General features: G+C 45.9%; 1 protein-coding gene across 1 annotated transcript in view; it reads right to left on the bottom strand.

Moving 5' to 3' along the window:
* The window catches only part of LOC106592546 (band 4.1-like protein 3), a 260,004-nt gene that overhangs the window by 2,388 nt on the left and 233,794 nt on the right, over nucleotides 1-23,822 (bottom strand). The window contains exons 6-11 of the mRNA XM_082961403.1: nucleotides 19,693-19,780; nucleotides 7,505-7,657; nucleotides 5,888-5,985; nucleotides 5,563-5,738; nucleotides 4,921-5,093; nucleotides 1,627-1,680 (exon numbers count right to left, since the gene is read on the bottom strand). Coding sequence (XP_082817529.1) covers nucleotides 1,627-1,680; nucleotides 4,921-5,093; nucleotides 5,563-5,738; nucleotides 5,888-5,985; nucleotides 7,505-7,657; nucleotides 19,693-19,780 — 742 coding nt within the window. The remainder of the gene's footprint in view (nucleotides 1-1,626; nucleotides 1,681-4,920; nucleotides 5,094-5,562; nucleotides 5,739-5,887; nucleotides 5,986-7,504; nucleotides 7,658-19,692; nucleotides 19,781-23,822) is intronic.

Below are 23,822 nucleotides of genomic sequence, written 5' to 3'. Positions count from 1 at the left end.
AGGGAGGGAGGTGAGGACATAGAAGCGAGAGGGAGGGAGAAAGGGAGGTGAGGACACAGTTGAGAGAGGGAGGGAAGTAGGTGAGGACACAGTAGAGAGAGGGAGGGAGGAAGGGAGGTGAGGACACAGTTGAGAGAGGGAGGGAAGTAGGTGAGGACATAGTAGCGAGAGGGAGGGAGGAAGGGAGGTGAGGACACAGAAGCGAGAGGGAGGGAGGTGTGGACACAGTAGAGAGAGGGAGGGAGGAAGGGAGGTGAGGACATAGTAGCGAGAGGGAGGGAGGGAGGTGAGGACACAGTAGAGAGAGGGAGGGAGGAAGGGAGGTGAGGACAAAGTTGAGAGAGGGAGGGAGGGAGTTGAGGACACAGAAGAGAGAGGGAGGGAGGGAGGTGAGGACACAGTTGAGAGAGAGGGAGGGAGGTGAGGACACAGTAGAGGGAGGGAGGGAGGGAGGGGAGGGAGGGAGGGAGGGAGGGAGGGAGGGAGGGAGGGAGGGAGGGAGGGAGGGAGGGAGGGAGGGAGGGAGGGAGGGAGGGAGGGAGGGAGGGAGGGAGGGATGGAGGGAGGGAGGGAGGTGAGGACACAGTTGAGAGAGGGAGGGAGGAAGGGAGGTGAGGACACAGTAGAGAGAGGGAGGGAGGGTGTTGAGGACACATAAGCGAGAGGGAGGGAGGAAGGGAGGTGTGGACACAGTTGAGAGAGGGAGGGAGGTGTGGACACAGTAGAGAGTGGGAGGGAGGGGGTTGAGGACACAGTAGAGAGAGGGAGGGAGGGAGAGAGGGAGGGAGGGAGGTGAGGACATAGTAGCGAGAGGTAGGTAGGGAGGGAGGTGAGGACACAGTAGAGGGAGGGTGGGAGGTTAGGACACAGTTGAGAGAGGGAGGGAGGTGAGGACACAGTAGAGAGAGGGAGGGAGGGAGGGAGGGAGGGAGGGAGGGAGGGAGGGAGGGAGGGAGGGAGGGAGGGAGGGAGGGAGGGAGGGAGGGAGGGAGGGAGGGAGGGAGGGAGGGAGGTGAGGACACAGTAGAGAGAGGGAGGGAGGGGGTTGAGGACACAGTAGAGAGAGGGAGGGAGGAAGGTGAGGACACAGTAGCGAGAGGGAGGGAGGGAGGGAGGTGAGGACACAGTAGAGAGAGGGAGGGAGGGGATTAAGGACACAGTAGAGGGAGGGAGGGAGGGAGGGAGGGAGGGAGGGAGGGAGGGAGGGAGGGAGGGAGGGAGGGAGGGAGGGAGGGAGGGAGGGAGGGAGGGAGGGAGGGAGGTGAGGACACAGTGAAGGGAGGAAAGGAGGACACAACAGAGGGAAGGAGGACACAACAGAGGGAAGGAGGGAAAGAGACAGGGCCAGGTACAGAATCAGGAAACCTGAGATACAATTCCGAGTGAAAGTCCTTCACATAAATATGTTAATAACAATGCAGACTTAAACCCAATATATATCTGCTGCTTTGCAGAAAGTAGACTAATCCACTGTACTGAAAAGCTTGCATCCCCAGAGAATCTAAAATAAATGTGCAGCGTAAATACAAGAAATAAGCAGCTTCAGTATTTGTTCATCACAACCTCACCCTGACCCTCATTGACTGATGCTTCTAGACTCCAGACTGGGATCTTCTCCCTACTAACCTCAGAAGCCGTGGTTTCTCCATCCAGGTCAAAGTCAGTTTGCTCGCTGTCTGTCTGTTATTTAAAACAGACAGCGGAACCGTTCCCGATCAGCAAGCAGGGAAATGAGAGAGAGAAACCCAGTTCAAACTTTGGAAAAGTTAACGTTGAATATTTCTCCTGAACAGTGAGGATATTTCTCCTGAACAGTGAGGATATTTCTCCTGAACAGTGAGGATATTTCTCCTGAACAATCACAATCATGAACGGAGATAATGGTTGGATGCATTGGGAAATACATAGAGGTCGCTATATAAGCATTACAAAAAGCTACAAAGATTAAGCTTGGCAAAAAAAAGAAGAGAGAAGCAAGAATAATTTGTAAACAGACAGAGGAATTAGAAACCGTTAACATTAAACAGACAGAGGAAGTAGAAACCGTTAACGTTAAACCGACAGGAAGTAGAAACCGTTAACGTTAAACAGACAGAGGAAGTAGAAACCGTTAACGTTAAACAGACCGGAAGTAGAAACCGTTAACGTTAAACAGACAGAGGAAGTAGAAACCGTTAACGTTAAACAGACAGGAAGTAGAAACCGTTAACGTTAAACAGACAGGAAGTAGAAACCGTTAATGTTGAACGGACGCCGAGAAAATGTAAACTGTTAATGTTGAACGGACGCCGAGGAAATGTAAACCGTTAACGTTGAACGGACTCCGAGGAAATGTAAACCGCTAACGTTGAACAGTGATGTTGTAGTGGTTTAAGGCCCTACTATAGTAGAGTTACTGATGTAGTAGTGGTTTAAGGTCCTACTATAGTAGAGTTACTGATGTAGTAGTGGTTTAAGGCCCTACTATAGTAGAGTTACTGATGTAGTAGTGGTTTAAGGTCCTACTATAGCAGTTACTGATGTAATAGTGGTTTAAGGCCCTACTATAGTAGAGTTACTGATGTAGTAGTGGTTTAAGGCCCTACTATAGGAGAGTTACTGATGTTGTAGTGGTTTAAGGTCCTACTATAGTAGAGTTACTGATGTAGTAGTGGTTTAAGGTCCTACTATAGCAGTTACTGATGTAGTAGTGGTTTAAGGTCCTACTATAGTAGAGTTACTGATGTAGTAGTGGTTTAAGGCCTACTATAGTAGAGTTACTGATGTAGTAGTGGTTTAAGGCCCTACTATAGTAGAGTTACTGATGTTGTAGTGGTTTAAGGCCCTACTATAGTAGAGTTACTGATGTAGTAGTGGTTTAAGGCCCTACTATAGTAGAGTTACTGATGTAGTAGTGGTTTAAGGCCTACTATAGTAGAGTTACTGATGTAGTAGTGGTTTAAGGCCCTACTATAGTAGAGTTACTGATGTAGTAGTGGTTTAAGGCCCTACTATAGTAGAGTTACTGATGTAGTAGTGGTTTAAGGCCCTACTATAGTAGAGTTACTGATGTAGTAGTGTTATTTCAAGCATTTCACGGTAAGGTCTAATCAGCGCATGTGACAACTAAAATGTGATTTGATTTTAAGGTCTACTATAAGTAGACCACACCGCTTCCTCTTCCTCTGAACAACTGTCATGGGGATGCAGGCCCTGATCGATGGAGGCGGTGAGAGAAGCCGCCTTGGGCTCCAGGTAGCACAGACACAGCGCCAGCGGGAAGGACAGCGTGAGGGCGTTAGGCACCGAGAACGACGTGGACAAGAGAAAGAAGAAGATGATGTAGAAGAAGCAGGGGATGAAAGAAGGCGACTTGCAGGGCCGGAAATGCTGCGCGCTCTCAGGGAGCAAGGTGAGGTAGCCATCCTCATCCAGAAAAGAGGAGAGGTCGGGGAGGTGCAGGGAGAAGGCGAACAGAGTGCCGCCCCGCCTCCCATGGGCCTTCAGCTGTTCTAGACGCTGTTTCCGGGCCTACAGGAGTAACACCTGCTCCTCTAGGAGGGCGGCGGTGCGGTCCGCTTTGGCCTGGCGCCGACGGGAACCCGCAGAGGATTTAGCCGGGCTGACGGACGCACAGCGTTATACGGGACGCGTTCTCCCTGCGCTGCCGAGAGGCCCTTAGTGGAGGTCACGCGGGAGGAGGGGAGGGAGGGGGTCAGAGCGGAGGGGTACAGACATGGGGAGCACTGATAGAGGGAGGCAGCAGGGGAGGGGGTGGACAGTGGGATGGAGAGCCAATTCACATGAGGAGAGGGAGGAGTGGAATGATGGACGATCCAAATGGGGGGGAGGAGAAAAGAAAAGCTAATTAGTTAAGCAACAAGACAAGAAAAGTCAGTTATGGTATAGAGCTGAGCAGAGAGTAAATACGCTGGAAGCATTGTAGAGAAAGAAACAAGATAACCCTCCTAACCCAACTTACCCATTTACTATAAGAAGACCGAAGACACGAGGTTCATCTTGGGGTGAGTTGTAAAGATTCTCATCTTACTTTGTACCTTTGTAACGTCCGTTGACAGTACCGACAGTAATAACGCTGTTGTGACGTCCTTTGACAGTACCGACAGTAATAACGCTGTTGTAACGTCCTTTGACAGTACCGACAGTAATAACGCTGTTGTGACGTCCTTTGACAGTACCGACAGTAATAACGCTGTTGTGACGTCCTTTGACAGTACCGACAGTAATAACGCTGTTGTGACGTCCTTTGACAGTACCGACAGTAATAACGCTGTTGTGACGTCCTTTGACAGTACCGACAGTAATAACGCTGTTGTAACGTCCTTTGACAGTACCGACAGTAATAACGCTGTTGTGACGTCCTTTGACAGTACCGACAGTAATAACGCTGTTGTGACGTCCTTTGACAGTACCGACAGTGTGACGTCCTTTGACAGTACCGACAGTAATAACGCTGTTGTAACGTCCTTTGACAGTACCGACAGTAATAACGTTGTTGTGACGTCCTTTGACAGTACCGACAGTAATAACGCTGTTGTGACGTCCTTTGACAGTACCGACAGTAATAACGCTGTTGTGACGTCCTTTGACAGTACCGATAGTAATAAGAAAATCCAATGTCCACAGATAGCCGTTTAGGATTCACTCTTTCTAGAGTTCTCTACAGGTCAGACAGGCTTCAGTAGAGCTGTTACTAGGAAGGCTACCGTTGCCTTTCCTTAGAGCAAAGGCACCGCTACAATTCAGAGGACATATTTTTCCACCAGCCTTTTGAGTTTAAGATTCATCCAACTCAGAGTTGAGTGTGACCCAAACTGCTTAACCCTGGACCAATCATATTGGTACTGGCACTCTTTAATACTAACCAAACGTCTACGGCTAACCTTATTGGCTAATATGAGGAAGAGGAAGATAATCTACCTTGTTGTCAAGTCTGAGCGGGGTTGAGATGACGTTGTGATCCGACGTCTCGTCGGCGTTGGTCTGCTCCGCCTCTTCCTCAGCCTTCTCCTCCTCTGCCTTCTTCTCTGGGGTTACCGTGGTGATCAGGTCTCCCGTGGTGGTGAACAGGTCTCCCGTGGTGGTGATCAGGTCTCCCGTGGTGGTGATCAGGTCTCCCGTGGTGGTGATCAGGTCTCCCGTGGTGGTGATCAGGTCTCCCGTGGTGGTGATCAGGTCTCCCGTGGCGACAGCTTTGGCTGGTGTAGCTTCCCTCATCATCAGGGTGTGGTGGTTCTCTGTGTTGGGCACTGGGAGGAAAGACAGTGACATTTACATTCAAGATGTGTGATTTGAAGATTGAAGTGTTTTGGGTGTTAATGAAAAAGCCCGGTCCTCAGTAGCCCTAACCCCTTCCTCTAGGACCTGACACTGATGTTTACAGGTCTGTAAAGAGGAAGATCCATCACTACACTGCTTACAGACTCTTATAGTTCCTACCTCCGTTGGGAAGGGGTAGGGAGTGATTTAGGAGGGTAACAACACAATGGATGAGTCCCTACCTCATTGGGAAGGGGTAGGGAGTGATTTAGGAGGGTAACAACACAATGGATGAGTCCATACCTCCGTCGAGACTACGTGACATGGGGTAGCGTTTGGAGGAGGAACGTTCGAAGAAGGGCGCGGCCCTGATGATCTGAGAGGAGACTCTCCGGGTCTGAGCCTGGGTTCTACCGCTGTAACGGAACTTAGAACCAAGACCTAGGAACTTCTTAGGGGGGGCCTCTGGGGACACCAGTCTGACAGAGGAGAGAAGAAGAGAGGAGAGTACAGTAAGGCATTGAGAACATATGTTGATGTTTATGACGCATAACGATTTGTGCGTTTAATGCTTCTGCTGTGTTTTCTATCTAATGGACAGGCTACAACACTTGAGCGTACCTCTTACCTGAAGAATGTATGTTGCTCAACACATGTCTTCCACAGTCTCTTGGCTGCACGGTGGTTAGGGAGCTTGAAGCCAATCATGCTCTCAAACTGCTCAAACTGCAAGAGGGGAGAGAGAGAGCGAGAGAGGAGAGATAGAGATAGAAGGAGAGAGAGTAAGGAGAGATAGAGAGGAGAGAGAGGAGAGAGAGATAGATAGAAGGAGAGAGAAAAAGGAGAGAGAGAGAGAGAAGAGATAGAGAGGAGAGAGAGAGAGGAGAGAGAGAGATAGAAGGAGAGAGAGAAAGGAGAGAGAGAGAGAGGAGAGATAGAGAGGAGAGAGAGAGAGAGGAGGGAGAGAGAGGAGAGAGAGAGAGAGAGGGTGGGTGGGTGGGAGGAGAGAGAGAGAGAGAGAGAGAGATAGAGAGGAGAGAAAGGAGAGATAGAAGGAGAGTAAGGAGAGATAGAGAGGAGAGAGAGGAGAGAGAGGGGAGAGAGATAGAGAGGAGAGAGAGAGAGGAGAGAGAGAGGAGAGAGATAGAGAGGAGAGAGAGGAGAGAGAGAGGAGAGAGAGAGGAGAGGGTGGGTGGGAGGAGAGAGAGAGAGAGAGAGGAGAGATGGAGAGAGAGAGAGAGAGATAGAGAGAGAGAGACAGAGAGAGAGGAGAGAGAGAGGAGAGAGAGAGGAGAGAGAGAGAGGGTGGGTGGGTGGGAGGAGAGAGAGAGAGAGATAGAGAGGAGAGAGAGGAGAGATAGAAGGAGAGTAAGGAGAGATAGAGAGGAGAGAGAGGAGAGAGAGAGGAGAGAGATAGAGAGGAGAGAGAGAGAGGAGAGAGAGGAGAGATAGAGAGGAGAGAGAGAGGAGAGGGTGGGTGGGAGGAGAGAGAGAGAGAGGAGAGATGGAGAGAGAGAGAGAGAGGAGAGAGACAGAGAGAGAGGAGAGAGAGAGAGGAGAGAGTGAGAGAGAGAGGGTGGGAGGAGAGCCATAATACAACATTTTAAATGCCTCTATTCCTTTGGAACTGTGGAGTGTAATGTTTACTGTTCATTTCTGATTGTTTATTTCACATTTTTGTTTACTATCTTTTTCACTTGCATTGGCAATGTTAGCATGTTTCCCATGCCAATAAAGCCCCTTGAATTGAATTGAATTGAGAGAGAGAGAGAGAGAGAGAGAGAGAGAGAGAGAGAGAGAGAGAGAGAGAGAGAGAGAGAGAAAGAGAGAGAGGTGGTAACCATATCAGAAGTGATTCCAATCTTAAGACAAACAGAAAGCAGCTTCATGAATAGGTCCAAGAGTTTTACCTGACCACCTAACATAACCAAGAAAACGACTAGGCCGTGGTAAAACTGGTCCCAGAGTTTTACCTGACCACCTAACATAACCAAGAAAACCACCCCGGGCCGTGGTAAAACTGGTCCCAGAGTTTTACCTGACCACCTAACATAACCAAGAAAACGACTAGGCCGTGGTAAAACTGGTCCCAGAGTTTTACCTGACCACCTAACATAACCAAGAAAACGACTAGGCCGTGGTAAAACTGGTCCCAGAGTTTTACCTGGTCGGTTCACATGGTCAGGCAAACTCCTAACCCTGACAGATCTGTTGTTGTTGTTGTTGTTGTTGTTTGTGTGTTTACCTCTCCAGGATGTATCTTGATGTAGAAGTTGTTTCTCTTGTAGGAGATCTTCAGGACGGTGGGCCAGGCGAAGCGGTTAATTCTCAGTCGGTCTCTATAGATGAGGAGACCACTGGAGAACACTCCTAGCATGATCTCTATGCCTTCAGAGTCCTATAGATTATAGATGTATATTATATAACACATTACAGTGCATTCAGGAAGTATTCACACGCCTTTGACTGATCCTACATTTTCTTGTTGTTAAAGCCTGAACTTCAAATGGATTAAATTTAGATTTTTGTGGTCACTGTCCTACACACACAATACCCCATAATGACATCACAATACCCCATAATGACATCACAATACCCCATAATGACATCACAACACCCCATAATGACATCACAATACCCCATAATGACATCACAACACCCCATAATGACATCACAATACCCCATAATGACATCACAATACCCCATAATGACAACGTGGATTTATGTTTTTAGAAAGGTTTACAAATTAATTACAAATGAAAAGCTGAAATGTCTTGAAGAAAATAGATATTCAAACCCTTTGTTATGGCAAGCCTAAATACGATGATGAGTAAAAATTTGCTCAAGTCACATAACAAGTTGCATGGATTCACTTGTGTGTGCAATAATAGTGTGCAATAATAGTGTTTAACCTGTTGGGGATAGGGGGCAGTATTTGCACGGCCGGATAAAAAACGTACCCGATTTAATCTGGTTACTACTCCTGCCCAGTAACTAGAATATGCATATAATTATTGGCTTTGGATAGCAAACACCCTAAAGTTTCTAAAACTGTTTGAATGGTGTCTGTGAGTATAACAGAATTCATATGGCAGGCAAAAACCTGAGAAGATTCCTTACAGGAAGTGGCCTGTCTGACCATTTCTTGCCCTCCTTGATTATCTCTATCCAAAACAGGGGATCTCTGCTGTTACGTGACACTTCCTATGGCTCCCATAGGCTCTCAGAAGGCGGGAAAAAGCTGAATGATGTAATTCCAGCCCCAGGCTGAAACACATTAGCGTTTTTGGCAAGTGGCCGATCAGAGGACAATGGGCTTAGGCGCGTGCACGAGTCGACCCCATGCTTTATTTTCTTTCGTCTTTTTACCTAAACGCAGATTCCCGGTCGGAATATTATCGCTGTTTTACGAGAAAAATGCCATAAAAATTTATTTTAAACAGCGGTTGACATGCTTCGAAGTACGGTAATGGAATATTTAGAAATTTTTGGTCACGAAATGCGTCGTGCTCGTCACCCTTCTTTACCATTCGGATAGTGTCTTGAACGCACGAACAAAACAGAGGATATTTGGATATAACTACGGATTATTTGGGACCAAACCAACATTTGTTATTGAAGTAGAAGTCCTGGGAGTGCATTCTGACGAAGAACACCAAAGGTATTAACATGTTTCTTATAGTAAATCTGACTTTGGTGAGTGCTAAACTTGCTGGGTGTCTAAATAGCTAGCCCTGTGATGCCGGGCTATCTACTCAGAATATTGCAAAATGTGCTTTCACCGAAAAGCTATTTTAAAATCGGACATATCGAGTGCATAGAGGAGTTCTGTATCTATAATTCTTAAAATAATTGTTATGCTTTTGTGAACGTTTATCGTGAGTAATTTAGCAAATTTTTTGTAAATTCGCCGGAAGTTTGCGGGGGGTATGCTAGTTCTGAACGTCACATGCTAATGTAAAAGCTGGTTTTTGATATAAATATGAACTTGATTGAACAAAACATGCATGCATTGTATAACATAATGTCCTAGGTGTGTCATCTGATGAAGATCATCAAAGGTTAGTGCTGCATTTAGCTGTGGTTTGGGTTTTTGTGACATTATATGCTAGCTTGAAAAATGGGTGTCTGATTATTTCTGGCTGGGTACTCTGCTGACATAATCTAATGTTTTGCTTTCGTTGTAAAGCCTTTTTGAAATCGGACAGTGTGGTTAGATTAACGAGAGTCTTGTCTTTAAAATGGTGTAAAATAGTCATATGTTTGAGAAATTGAAGTAATAGCATTTCTAAGGTATTTGAATAACGCGCCACAGGATTCCACTGGCTGTTACGTAGGTGGGACGATTTCTTCCCGCCGACCCTAGACAGGTTAACGTGATTTTTCAATGACTACCTCAGCTAAGTAGTCGTGCTGCACTCCGCTCCGCAGGTAATATTACATCTCATTACATTACAACAGTTTGATTTGTTTGATCTGAGCAATTTTTTAGCTAGCTACTTAGCTGTCTTTGTATCAAAGATAATTGTGTAGTTTAGAGTAATTTTCGAAGTTAGCTAGCCAGCTATTTTCGCCCGCCGCGCTGCGCCACCGTTCTCCTACTTAGTCAACAACTGCTAGCTAGCTAGCCAACTTCTACCGACTAGCAGCACTGTAGAAACTAATACATTACAACGGAACGATTTGATTAGTGTAGTGTTAGCTAGCTACATAGTTGTCTTTGCTCTCTTTGTATCTAAGATAATTGTGTAGTTTAGAGTAATTATCGAGGTTAGCTAGCCAGCTATTTTCGTCCGCCGCGCCGCGCCACCGTTCTCCTACTTAGTCAACACTGCTAGCTAGCCAACTTCTACCGACTAGCAGCACTGTAGAAACTAATACATTACAACGGAACGATTTGATTGGTGTAGTGTTAGCTAGCTACATAGTTGTCTTTGCTGTCTTTGTATCTAAGATAATTGTGTAGTTTAGAGTAATTATCCAGGTTAGCTAGCCAGGTTAGCTAGTGTTAGCTAGCTACATAGTTGCCTTTGTATCATGATAAGGTGTAACACTGAAACTATCAAGGTTACCTAGCCAGCTACACTTTCAAACAAAGTCAACAACGCAGCCACTACTAGCTAGCCTACTTTACCAGCCAGCAGTACTGTATCATTTTAGTCAATAAGTTGTCTTTGTCATAGTTTGTCATAGTTTGATAATTGTGTAGTTTAGAGTAATTATCGAGGTTAGCTGGCCAGCTATTTTCGTCCCCCGCGACGCCATTTCCAAACCTAGCCAACTATTACCGACGAGCAGCATTGTAGAAACTAAATACATTACAAAGGAACGTCTTGATTAGTGTTATGTTAGCTAGCTACATAGTTGCCTTTGCATCATGATAAGGTGTAGTACTGAAACTATCGAGGTTACCTAGCCAGCTACACTTTCAAACAAAGTCAACAACGCAGCCACTGCTAGCTAGCCTACTTCACCAGCCAGCAGTACTGTATCATTTTAATCATTTTAGTCAATAAGATTTTTGCAACGTAAGCTTAACTTTCTGAACATTCGAGACGTGTAGTCCACTTGTCATTCCAATCTCCTTTGCATTAGCGTAGCCTCTTCTGTAGCCTGTCAACTATGTGTCTGTCTATCCCTGTTCTCTCCCCTCTGCACAGGCCATACAAACGCTTCACACCGCATGGCCGCTGCCACTCTAACCTGGTGGTCCCTGCGCGCACGACCCACGTGGAGTTCCAGGTCTCCGGCAGCCTCTGGAACTGCCGGTCTGCAGCCAACAAGGCAGAGTTCATCTCAGCCTATTCTACCCTCCAGTCCCTCGACTTCCTGGCGCTGACGGAAACATGGATTACCACAGATAACACTTCTACTCCTACTGCTCTCTCCTCGTCTGCCCACGTGTTCTCGCACACCCCGAGAGCTTCTGGTCAGCGGGTGGTGGCACTGGGATCCTCATCTCTCCCAAGTGGACATTCTCTCTTTCTCCCCTGACCCATCTGTCTATCGCCTCCTTTGAATTCCATGCTGTCACAGTTACCAGCCCTTTCAAGCTTAACATCCTTATCATTTATCGCCCTCCAGGTTCCCTTGGAGAGTTCATCAATGAGCTTGACGCCTTGATAAGCTACTTTCCTGAGGATGGCTCACCTCTCACAGTTCTGGGTGACTTTAACCTCCCCACGTCTACCTTTGACTCATTCCTCTCTGCCTCCTTCTTTCCACTCCTCTCCTCTTTTGACCTCACCCTCTCACCTTCCCCCCCCTACTCACAAGGCAGGCAATACGCTTGACCTCATCTTTACTAGATGCTGTTCTTCCACTAATCTCATTGCAACTCCCCTCCAAGTCTCCGACCACTACCTTGTATCCTTTTCCCTCTCGCTCTCATCCAACACTTCTCACTCTGCCCCTACTCGGATGGTATTGCGCCATCCCAACCTTCGCTCTCTCTCCCCCGCTACTCTCTCCTCTTCCATCCTATCATCTCTTCCCCCTGCTCAAACCTTCTCCAACCTATCTCCTGATTCTGCCTCCTCAACCCTCCTCTCCTCCCTTTCTGCATCCTTTGACTCTCTATGTCCCCTATCCTCCAGGCCGGCTCGGTCCTCCCCCCCTGCTCCGTGGCTCGACGACTCATTGCGAGCTCACAGAACAGGGCTCCGGGCAGCCGAGCGGAAATGGAGGAAAACTCGCCTCCTTGTGGACCTGGCATCCTTTCACTCCCTCCTCTCTACATTTTCCTCTTCTGTCTCTGCTGCTAAAGTCACTTTCTACCACTCTAAATTCCAAGCATCTGCCTCTAACCCTAGGAAGCTCTTTTCCACCTTCTCCTCCCTCCTGAATCCTCCTCCCCCCCCCCCCCCCCCTCCTCCCTCTCTGCGGATGACTTCGTCAACCATTTTGAAACGACATCCGATCCTCGTTTGCTAAGTCAAACGACACCACTGGTCCTGCTCACACTGCCCTACCCTGTGCTTTGACCTCTTTCTCCCCTCTCACTCCAGATGAAATCTCGCGTCTTGTGACGGCCGGCCGCCCAACAACCTGCCCGCTTGACCCTATCCCCTCCTCTCTTCTCCAGACCATTTCCGGAGACCTTCTCCCTTACCTCACCTCGCTCATCAACTCATCCTTGACCGCTGGCTACATCCCTTCCGTCTTCAAGAGAGCGAGAGTTGCACCCCTTCTGAAAAAACCTACACTCGATCCTTCCGATGTCAACAACTACAGACCAGTGTCCCTTCTTTCTTTTCTCTCCAAAACTCTTGAACGTGCCGTCCTTGGCCAGCTCTCCTGCTATCTCTCTCAGAATGACCTTCTTGATCCAAATCAGTCAGGTTTCAAGACTGGTCATTCAACTGAGACTGCTCTTCTCTGTGTCACGGAGGCGCACCGCATTGCTAAAGCTAACTCTCTCTCCTCTGCTCTCATCCTTCTAGCCCTATCGGCTGCCTTTGATACTGTGAACCATCAGATCCTCCTCTCCACCCTCTCCGAGTTGGGCATCTCCGGCGCGGCCCACGCTTGGATTGCGTCCTACCTGACAGGTCGCTCCTACCAGGTGGCGTGGCGAGAATCTGTCTCCGCACCACGTGCTCTCACCACTGGTGTCCCCCAGGGCTCTGTTCTAGGCCCTCTCCTATTCTCGCTATACACCAAGTCACTTGGCTCTGTCATATCCTCATATGGTCTCTCCTATCATTGCTATGCAGACGACACACAATTAATCTTCTCCTTTCCCCCTTCTGATAACCAGGTGGCGAATCGCATCTCTGCATGTCTGGCAGACATATCAGTGTGGATGACGGATCACCACCTCAAGCTGAACCTCGGCAAGACGGAGCTGCTCTTCCTCCCGGGGAAGGACTGCCCGTTCCATGATCTCGCCATCACGGTTGACAACTCCATTGTGTCCTCCTCCCAGAGTGCTAAGAACCTTGGCGTGACCCTGGACAACACCCTGTCGTTCTCCACTAACATCAAGGCGGTGACCCGATCCTGTAGGTTCATGCTCTACAACATTCGCAGAGTACGACCCTGCCTCACACAGGAAGCGGCGCAGGTCCTAATCCAGGCACTTGTCATCTCCAGTCTGGATTACTGCAACTCGCTGTTGGCTGGGCTCCCTGCCTGTGCCATTAAACCCCTACAACTCATCCAGAACGCCGCAGCCCGTCTGGTGTTCAAACTTCCCAAGTTCTCTCACGTCACCCCGCTCCTCCGCTCTTTCCACTGGCTTCCAGTTGAAGCTCGCATCCGCTACAAGACCATGGTGCTTGCCTACGGAGCTGTGAGGGGAACGGCACCTCCGTACCTTTAGGCTCTGATCAGGCCCTACACCCAAACAAGGGCACTGCGTTCATCCACCTCTGGCCTGCTCGCCTTCCTACCTCTGAGGAAGCACAGTTCCCGCTCAGCCCAGTCAAAACTGTTCGCTGCTCTGGCACCCCAATGGTGGAACAAGCTCCCTCACGACGCCAGGACAGCGGAGTCAATCACCACCTTCCGGAGACACCTGAAACCCCACCTCTTTAAGGAATACCTGGGATAGGATAAAGTAATCCTTCTAACCCCCCCCCCCCAAAAAAAAGATATAGATGTACTATTGTAAAGTGGTTGTTCCACTGGATATCATAAGGTGAATGCACCAATTTGTAAGTCGCTCTGGATAAGAGCGTTTGCTAAATGATGTAAATGTAAATGTAATGTCATTATCATACTTAGTATAGAACCACCATGTCATTATCATTAGTAGACTTAGTATAGAACCACCATGTCATTATCATTAGTAGACTTAGTATAGAACCACCATGTCATTATCATTAGTAGACTTAGTATAGAACCACCATGTCATTATCATTAGTAGACTTAGTATAGAACCAACATGACATTATCATTATCATACTTAGTATATAACCACCATGTCATTATCATTATCATACTTAGTATAGAACCACCATGTCATTATCATTAGTAGACTTAGTATATAACCACCATGTCATTATCATTAGTAGACTTAGTACAGAACCACCATGTCATTATCATACTTAGTACAGAACCACCATGTCATTATCATACTTAGTATAGAACCACCATGTCATTATCATTAGTAGACTTAGTATAGAACCACCATGTCATTATCATTAGTAGACTTAGTATAGAACCAACATGTCATTATCATTATCATACTTAGTATATAACCACCATGTCATTATCATACTGAGTATAGAACCACCATGTCATTATCATTAGTAGACTTAGTATAGAACCACCATGTCATTATCATTAGTAGACTTAGTATAGAACCACCATGTCAATATCATACTTAGTATAGAACCACCATGTCATTATCATTAGTAGACTTAGTATATAACCACCATGAAGCTGTAGGCCTTAGAGCACATCCTGTTTAGTCTTAATACTGGAACTCACTTAGGCCTATATTTCAATACTTCTATAGCCTGCTGTATCAATCAATCGTTAATTTGTTTATGTCATTGGTACACCTGTATTTGGGGAGTTTCTCCCATTCTTCTCTGCAGATCCTCTCAAGCTCTATCAGGTTGTATGGGGTGCATTGCTGCACAGCTATTTTCAGGTCTCTCCAGAGATGTTTGATCGGGTTCAAGTCTGGGCTGTGGCTGGGCCACTCAAGGACATTCAGAGACTTGTCTCGAAGCCACTCCTGCGTTGTCTTGGCTGTGTGCTTAAAGTCGTTGTCCTGTTGGAAGGTGAACCTTCGTCCCAGTTTGAGGTCCTGAGCGCTCTGGAGCAGGTTTTCATCAAGGATCTCTCTGTACTTTGCTCCGTTCATCTTTCCCTCGATCCTGACTAGTCTCCCAGTCCCTGCCGCTGAAGAACATCCCCACAGCATGATACTGCCACCACCATGCTTCATCGCAGGGATGGTGCCAGGTTTCCTCCAGATGTGACACTTGGCATTCAGACCAAAGAGTTCAATCTTGGTTTCATCAGACCAGATAATCTTGTTTCTCATGGTCTGAAAATCCTTTAGGTGCCTTTTTGGCAAACTCCAAGTGGGCTGTCATGTGCCTTTTACTGAGGAGTGACTTCCGTCTGGCCACTCTACCGTAAAGGCTGATTGGTGGAGTGCTGCTGAGATGGTTATCCTTCTGGAAGGTTCTCCCATCTCCAAGAGGAGCTCTGTCAGAGTGACCATCAGGTTCTTGGTCATCTCCCTGACCAAGGCCCTTCTTCCCCGATTGTTCAGTTTGGCCGGACGGCCAGTTCTAGGAAGAGTCTTGGTGGTTGTAAACTTCTTTCATTTAAAAATGATGGAGGCCACTGTGTTCTTGGGGATCATCAATGCTGCAGAAATGTTTTGGTACCCTTCCCCAGACCTGTGGCTTGACACAATCCTGTCTCTGAGCTCTACGGACAATTCCTTCGACCTTATGGCTTGGTTTTTGCTGTGACATGTACTGTCAACTGTGGGACCTTATATAGACAGGTGTGTGCCTTTCCAAATCATGTCCGATCGATTTAATTTACCACAGGTGGATTCCAATCAAGTTGTAGATTTCGAGTCTCATAGCAAAGGGTCTGAATACTTATGTAAATAAGGTATTTCAGTTTTATATTTGTAATACATTTGCAACAATTTCTAAAAACCTGTTTTCACTTTGTCATTATGGGTGCAGATTTTTTTAATTTATTGAATCCATTTTAGATTAAGGCTGTACATAACAAAATGTGGAACAAGTCAAAAGGGTGTGAATACTTTCCGAAAGGCACTGTAGATGATTTGATCAAAACACATAGGATGTGTCCATATATGAAAATAAATGTTTAAAAATGTAGACCAATTGATTGATCGAAAGAACAAACAACTCTCGTTCGCCAAATGTTTTATTTTTTTAGTCGGGGACCCTAATCAGCTGGCATCCCATTGTGGGTGTTAAGTATGTTACAGTTTTTCTCAATTGTTTACACACAAATACTGGTACTTGAGACACAATGACCACAACATGTAACTCATGCACCAACCCCCTGAACCAATTCTGCTAAACTACAAGCACAATTCCTGCTTTACACTCAAATTGCAGTTCTAAAACACACTTTTTTCAAAACACTACACACAATTCTTTGCATTTGGCACAATTTTTATGCAGAAAATCTCTTGTTTTCACAATGAACACACTGCCATTCAAATATGCACACTGACTCATCACATGGGCAAACACCCGTCACACAGTTTTACAATTAGCAATCAGAGCTTTAGCATAAAAGGGCAACAGGTGAGCTCTTCTGTTTTGGAGCAATGGATGCCAACATTGGAAACAGAGGCAGAGCCAGAGGAGTGAGAGTAAGAGGAGGAGGAGGAGGACAAGGACGAGGACGAGGACGAGGAAGGCCAAGGACCGTAATCTCTGATGAGATCCGAGCCACTTTGGTTGATCATGTGGTCAACCATGGTCTAACAATGAGGGAGGCTGGGCAAAGAGTACAGCCAAATTTGAGCAGGTACACTGTAGCATCCATCATCCAGACATTCCGAAATGAGAATAGGTAAGAAATCTACTCTCACTAGAAAATTGCAGTACTGCATATCAATACAGTACTCAATGAGTACAGTAGTACAGTATTGCCTGTGGACTGTTCTGTAGGACTGTAAAAATAAAGTATGTTTCAAGTATTTGGGAAATGTATTCCTACTTTGTATTTACAGTATTTTACTATTTGTTTGTCAGAACTGAAAGATTACCAACACAAGGTGGTCAGGAACGTGTTCTGTCTCCTGAACAGGAAACTGAAATCATGAACATGGTCCTAGAATATAACACCATAATATTACGGCAAATACAAAGAAAAATAATAGAAAACAATGAGATATTTCAAAATAATGATAGGGTAAGCTTATCAACACTGGACCGTGTCTTGCACAGAAATAATCTCAGGACGAAGCAGGTCTACAGAGTGCCATTTGAACGCAATTCAGAAAGAGTCAAAGAATTGCGATATAACTATGTGCAAGTGAGTCCTATACAATCCCACAATTGATGCATACTCTCAACACTGTATAAATTATACACATTTCAGTATTGTAATCATAATGATTGTGCTTCACAATAGTGACCACTCCATGTCTATTTCTGATATTGTCATGTGTGTTTCAGAGAGTCCTTGAGCTAGAGGTGGCTGCAGTGGAGCACCAGTTCATCTTCATTGATGAGGTTGGATTCAACCTCACAAAAAGACGAAAGAGGGGAAGGAATATCATCGGCCAGCGTGCCATTGTTCAAGTCCCTGGCCAGCGTGGAGGGAACATCACAATGTGTGCAGCGATTACCCACCACGGCATCATCCATCACCATGCTACCCTTGGCCCCTACAACACCGCCCATCTGATCACATTCCTGGACACCCTACACAACACACTCATTCCACCAGATCAGGTAGATGGCCCAGAGCAGCTCAGGTACGTTGTCATTTGGGACAACGTAAGTTTCCACAGGGCTGCTCTGGTTCGTAACTGGTTCACTGCCCACCCACGCTTTTTAGTTGTTTAATCTCCCTCCATATTCTCCATTCCTCAATCCTATTGAGGATTTTTTTTTTCTGCCTGGAGATGGAAAGTGTATGACCGAAATCCACAAACGCGTATTCCTCTTCTCCAAGCTATGGAAGACACGTGGAGATATACCAGCTGATGCTTTTCATGGCTGGAATCGCCATGCTAGGCCATATTTCCCCCGCTGCTTGGCCAGGGAAAACATTGCTTGTGATGTGGATGAGGTGCTGTGGCCAGACCGCAACAGAAGAGAGGATGCAGCATAGTTTATTTTAATTACATTTTTTTATTTTCTTACTGTAACTGTACATTAAATTCTTCTGTTTTGTATGTAGACCACTGTATGTGCAACTTTGTGTTGGTTGGGAATGGGATGTACATTGTTTTTGTGGGAAAAATAAAATATATTTGTTACCATGTATTTGTGTGTTCTGAGTATAAAAACAATATTCTCAAATATTTTACAACACACTTATGTACGTACTGTCTGTAGTAATGGCAACACTGAACCAATAAAAGGCCTAAGTCATTATGATGAATGGAGAAGAAGTGTTTTCCATTCATCATAGTGTTTTACATTGAGCACATCAGTGTTCAACTGGTTTTCATAAATGTCTATTCATATGATGGTTTGTGTGTGTCATTTGAAAACAAAATACCATTTTGATAAGAAATAACATTGTTTTGAATGTAAAGTTTCATTTTGCTGGAGAATTGAGGGGTTTTGCCCATTGTGTGTGTGTTTTTTGATTTGTGTGTAGAGTTCTGAGAATATGAGGCATGCTTTCAGAAAATGTGTGTAAACAATCGAGAAAAACTGTAAGCACATGGCATTGACATTACCGAGTCAGCAAGGTGATGACATCACTACCGAGTCAGCAAGGTGATGACATCATTACCGAGTCAGCAAGGTGATGACATCATTACCGAGTCAGCAAGGTGATGACATCATTACCGAGTCAGCAAGGTGATGACATCATTACTGAGTCAGCAAGGTGATGACATCATTACTGAGTCAGCAAGGTGACGTGTAGGTGTGTGTGTGTGTGTGTGTAGGTGTGTGTGTGTGTGTGTGTGTGTGTGTGTGTGTGTGTGTAGGTGTGTGTAGGTGTGTGTGTAGGTGTGTGTAGGTGTGTGTGTTACGGATACAGGTATCCTGTGTGTGTATTTCTTTTCTCTCCTTCTCCCCTTACAGGTGGCAGTCATCACTCCCCAATCAGAAGACACCTGCTCCTTTTCCATTACCCAATCACATCCCTTTCCCTTTAAAACCCCAGTCAGTTGTTTTTTCTGGAGCTTGATCTCTCTGTGTTTCAATCTCTCTCTCCTTCAATCTCTCTCTCTCCCCCTCTCTCTTTGTAAGCTAGATCTCTCTTTTGTTTTGCACCTACATGTCACATTTGTCCGGTACCTGTGAGTTTGTTATAGTGTTTGACTGTTTGTTTGATGGTGGGAAAAGGGGGTACCAAGCCAAGTCGCCCATGGGCCTACATTACCTGTAGGAATACAGTGTCTAAATACACTAGTTAGAACTGGGCGGACCACCCACTGTATTTTTGGTTAGTTAGCAAGCTGTTATTGAAGTAGGCTAGTCTAGTTTAGGGGTGATTTTTGGATTTATTGTTTCTTTCCTTGTGTCCAGCTCAGCCCCTTTTCCCACACCCCATTATCGTGTTTAAGGAATAAACCTTTAGTGTTTGACGGTAAATTTAACTTGTCTGTTGTTATTAGTTCTCACTGTTCCTTTTCACTATTATGATTTGCATGAGTTATGTTACGGGTCTCGTTTCCATCCCCCCCTAGACTGCAGGGCCAAAGGGATTCGTAACAGTGTGTGTGTGTGTAGGTGTGTGTGTGTGCGTGTGTGTGTGTGTGTAGGTGTCTGTGTGTGTGTTTACCTTAGCGTGATGGAGATCTACTCCATACATAGAAAGTTTCTTGACATTTTCCAGGAAGTGCATCTCTGCTTCAGCTGGCGTCATCCCTCTGAAAACACAGACAGGGACACACACACATCAGGCATAGGATCACATGACCAGGGAAAGAACAGGAGATAAAATAAAGGGCCTTTTGAAAGGCCAACACAGTATTATAATAATAATAATAATTATTATTATATCTCAGTCATATTGGACATAGAATAAACTTTCAAATGATGCCCACCTGACTCTGATTGAGAATTATAATGGAATGTTTCTCGGATTGCGTAAACAACAACAGTAATCGTGTGACTGTGGGGATGCAGGGCTGTGTTACAAACAAAATAAAACTAAAATTGTGCTTTCTTCTGTCCTTAAACGGCAAAAGCTTGGAGGACTCAGATAAACACCTTATAGTTGATGGCTCTTTGCTGGAGTCACGAGTGCATTGAAATGAATTAGGAACTGTACAGTCTGTGAGGTGTAGGGCCACTTGAAGACACCAGTTACACCTCTCCGTTGTAATCGTTTTTGTCTTATGTTGCACCTACCCCAAAATGTCTATGAATATTCTTATCACATTACTGAATGTATCCAGAGAATTTTCTGATTTCTTTATCAACAAATGTGGCAAAAAAGTACAGTAAATGTAAAATGTACATAAAATCAACAGTGTTGATTGTTTGGTTCCGTCTTGTGTCAGGTGAACTGCTGTGTCAAATCAAATCAAACCAAATGTTATTAGTCACATGCGCCGAATACAACAGGTGTAGACCTTACAGCGAAATGCTTACTTACGAGCCTTTAACCAACAATGCAGTTTAAAATCCTTCTAACCCCCCCTTAAAAGATTTAGATGCACTATTGTAAAGTGGTTGTTCCACTGGATATTATAGGTGAATGCACCAATTTGTAAGTCGCTCTGGATAAGAGCGTCTGCTAAATGACCAAAATGTAAAATGTAAAATAAAATAATAAAAATATATATATATATATGAATAAGAATAACAAATAAAAAGTTAAAATAATTAAAGAGCAGTAGTAAAAAAACTATGTGAAGGCTATATACAGGGGGTACCGGTACAGAGTCAATGTGGAGACTATATACAGGGGGTACCGGTACAGAGTCAATGTGGAGGCTATATACAGGGTGTACCGGTACAGAGTCAATGTGGAGGCTATATACAGGGGGGTACCGGTACAGAGTCAATGTGGAGGCTATATACAGGGGGTACCGGTACAGAGTCAATGTGGAGGCTATATACAGGGTACCGGTACAGAGTCAATGTGGAGGCTATATACAGGGGGTACCGGTACAGAGTCAATGTGGAGGTTATATACAGGGGGTACCGGTACAGAGTCAATGTGGAGGCTATATACAGGGGGTACCGGTACAGAGTCAATGTGGAGGCTATATACAGGGGGTACCGGTACAGAGTCAATGTGGAGGCTATATACAGGGGGTACCGGTACAGAGTCAATGTGGAGGCTATATACAGGGGGTACCGGTACAGAGTCAATGTGGAGGCTATATACAGGGTGTACCGGTACAGAGTCAATGTGGAGGCTATATACAGGGGGGTACCGCTACAGAGTCAATGTGGAGGCTATATACAGGGTGTTACGGTACAGAGTCAATGTAGAGGCTATATACAGGGGGTACCGGTACAGAGTCAATGTGGAGGCTATATACAGGGTGTACCAGTACAGAGTCAATGTGGAGGCTATATACAGGGGGGTACCGGTACAGAGTCAATGTGGAGGCTATATACAGGGTGTTACGGTACAGAGTCAATGTAGAGGCTATATACAGGGGGTACCGGTACAGAGTCAATGTGGAGACTATATACAGGGGGTACCGGTACAGAGTCAATGTGGAGGATATATACAGGGGGTACCGGTACAGAGTCAATGTGGAGACTATATACAGGGGGTACCGGTACAGAGTCAATGTGGAGGCTATATACAGGGGGTACCGGTACAGAGTCAATGTGGAGGCTATATACAGGGTGTTACGGTACAGAGTCAATGTAGAGGCTATATACAGGGGGTACCGGTACAGAGTCAATGTGGAGACTATATACAGGGGGTACCGGTACAGAGTCAATGTGGAGGATATATACAGGGGGTACCGGTACAGAGTCAATGTGGAGACTATATACAGGGGGTACCGGTACAGAGTCAATGTGGAGGCTATATACAGGGGGTACCGGTACAGAGTCAATGTGGAGGCTATATACAGGGTGTACCAGTACAGAGTCAATGTGGAGGCTATATACAGGGGGGTACCGGTACAGAGTCAATGTGGAGGCTATATACAGGGTGTTACGGTACAGAGTCAATGTAGAGGCTATATACAGGGGGTACCGGTACAGAGTCAATGTGGAGACTATATACAGGGGGTACCGGTACAGAGTCAATGTGGAGGATATATACAGGGGGTACCGGTACAGAGTCAATGTGGAGACTATATACAGGGGGTACCGGTACAGAGTCAATGTGGAGGCTATATACAGGGGGTACCGGTACAGAGTCAATGTGGAGACTATATACAGGGGGTACCGGTACAGAGTCAATGTGGAGGCTATATACAGGGGGTACTGGTACAGAGTCAATGTGGAGGCTATATACAGGGGGTACCGGTACAGAGTCAATGTGTGGGGGCACCGGTTAGTCGAGGTAATTGAGGTAATATGTACATGTAGGTAGAGTTATTAAAGTGACTATGCATAGATAATAACAGAGAGTAGCAGCGGTGTAAAAGATGGGGGGTGGGGGGGGGGGTAATGCAAATAGTCTGGGTAGCCATTTGATTAGATATTCAGGAGTCTTATGGCTTGGGGGTAGAAGCTGTTTAGAAGCCTCTTGGACCTAGACTTGGCGCTCCGGTACTCCTTGCCGTGCGGTAGCAGAACAGTCTATGACTTGGGTGGCTGGAGTCTTTGACAATTCTTAGGGCCTTCCTCTGACACCGCCTGGTATAAAGGTCCTGGATGGCAGGAAGCTTGGCCCTAGTGATGAACTGAGCCGTACGCACTACCCTCTGTAGTGCCTTGCGGTCGGAGGCCGAGCAGTTGCCATACCAGGCAGTGATGCAACCAGTCAGGATGCTCTCGATGGTGCAGCTGTAGAACCTCTTGAGGATATGAGGACCCATGCCAAATATTTTCAGTCTCCTGAGGGGGAATAGGCTTTGTCGTGCCTTCTTCACGACTGTCTTGGTGTGTTTGGACCATGTTAGTTTGTTGGTGATGTGGACGCCAAGGATCTTGAAGCTCTCAACCTGCTCCACTACAGCCCCGTCGATGAGAATGTGATGCTCGGTCCTCTTTTTCCTGTAGTCCACAATCATCTCCTTTGTCTTGATCACGTTGAGGGAGAGGTTGTGGTCCTGGCACCACACGGCCAGATGCTCTGACCACCTCCCTGTAGGCCTCACCTTTGGTCTGATAATTTCTACATGATCTCCAAAGTGTTCTCTTTCAATTGCTACCATGGTAACGCATATGCTTTTTATAGTTCTTCGGGTTAGAAACATGATCCATATTGGCCAAAGGGTTAACATACAGCTGTGGTTTGCTTTATCCTTTGAATCCAGCATTTCAACACCTGAACAACAAGTACAGATAGCAGGCAGGCAGGCAGGCAGGCAGGCAGGCAGGCAGGCAGGCAGGCAGGCAGGCAGGCAGACAGACAGACAGACAGACAGACAGACAGACAGACAGACAGACAGACAGACAGACAGACAGACAGACAGACAGACAGACAGACAGACAGACAGACAGACAGACAGACAGACAGACAGACAGACAGACATATCTACTGGGTGAAATACCACAGTGTGCCATCACAGCAGCAAGTTTTGTGACCTGTTGCCACAAGAAAAGGTCAACCAGTGAAGAACAAACACCATTGTAAATACAACCCATATTTATGCTTGTTTATTTTCCCTTTTGTACTTTAACCATTTGTACATCGTTACAACACTGTATATATACATAATATGACATTTGTAATGTCTTTATTCCTTTGGAACTTTTATGAGTATGATGTTTACTGTTAATTTTGTATTGTTTTAAAGACAGACAGACAGACAGACAGACAGACAG

The sequence above is a fragment of the Salmo salar genome, chromosome 14 (genome assembly GCF_965601325.2).
Source record: "Salmo salar chromosome 14, fSalSal1, whole genome shotgun sequence".
Taxonomy (NCBI): Eukaryota; Metazoa; Chordata; class Actinopteri; order Salmoniformes; family Salmonidae; genus Salmo; species Salmo salar.
The sequence above is the reverse complement of the archived record's forward strand: the minus strand, read 5'-3'. Positions and strand labels throughout refer to the sequence as shown.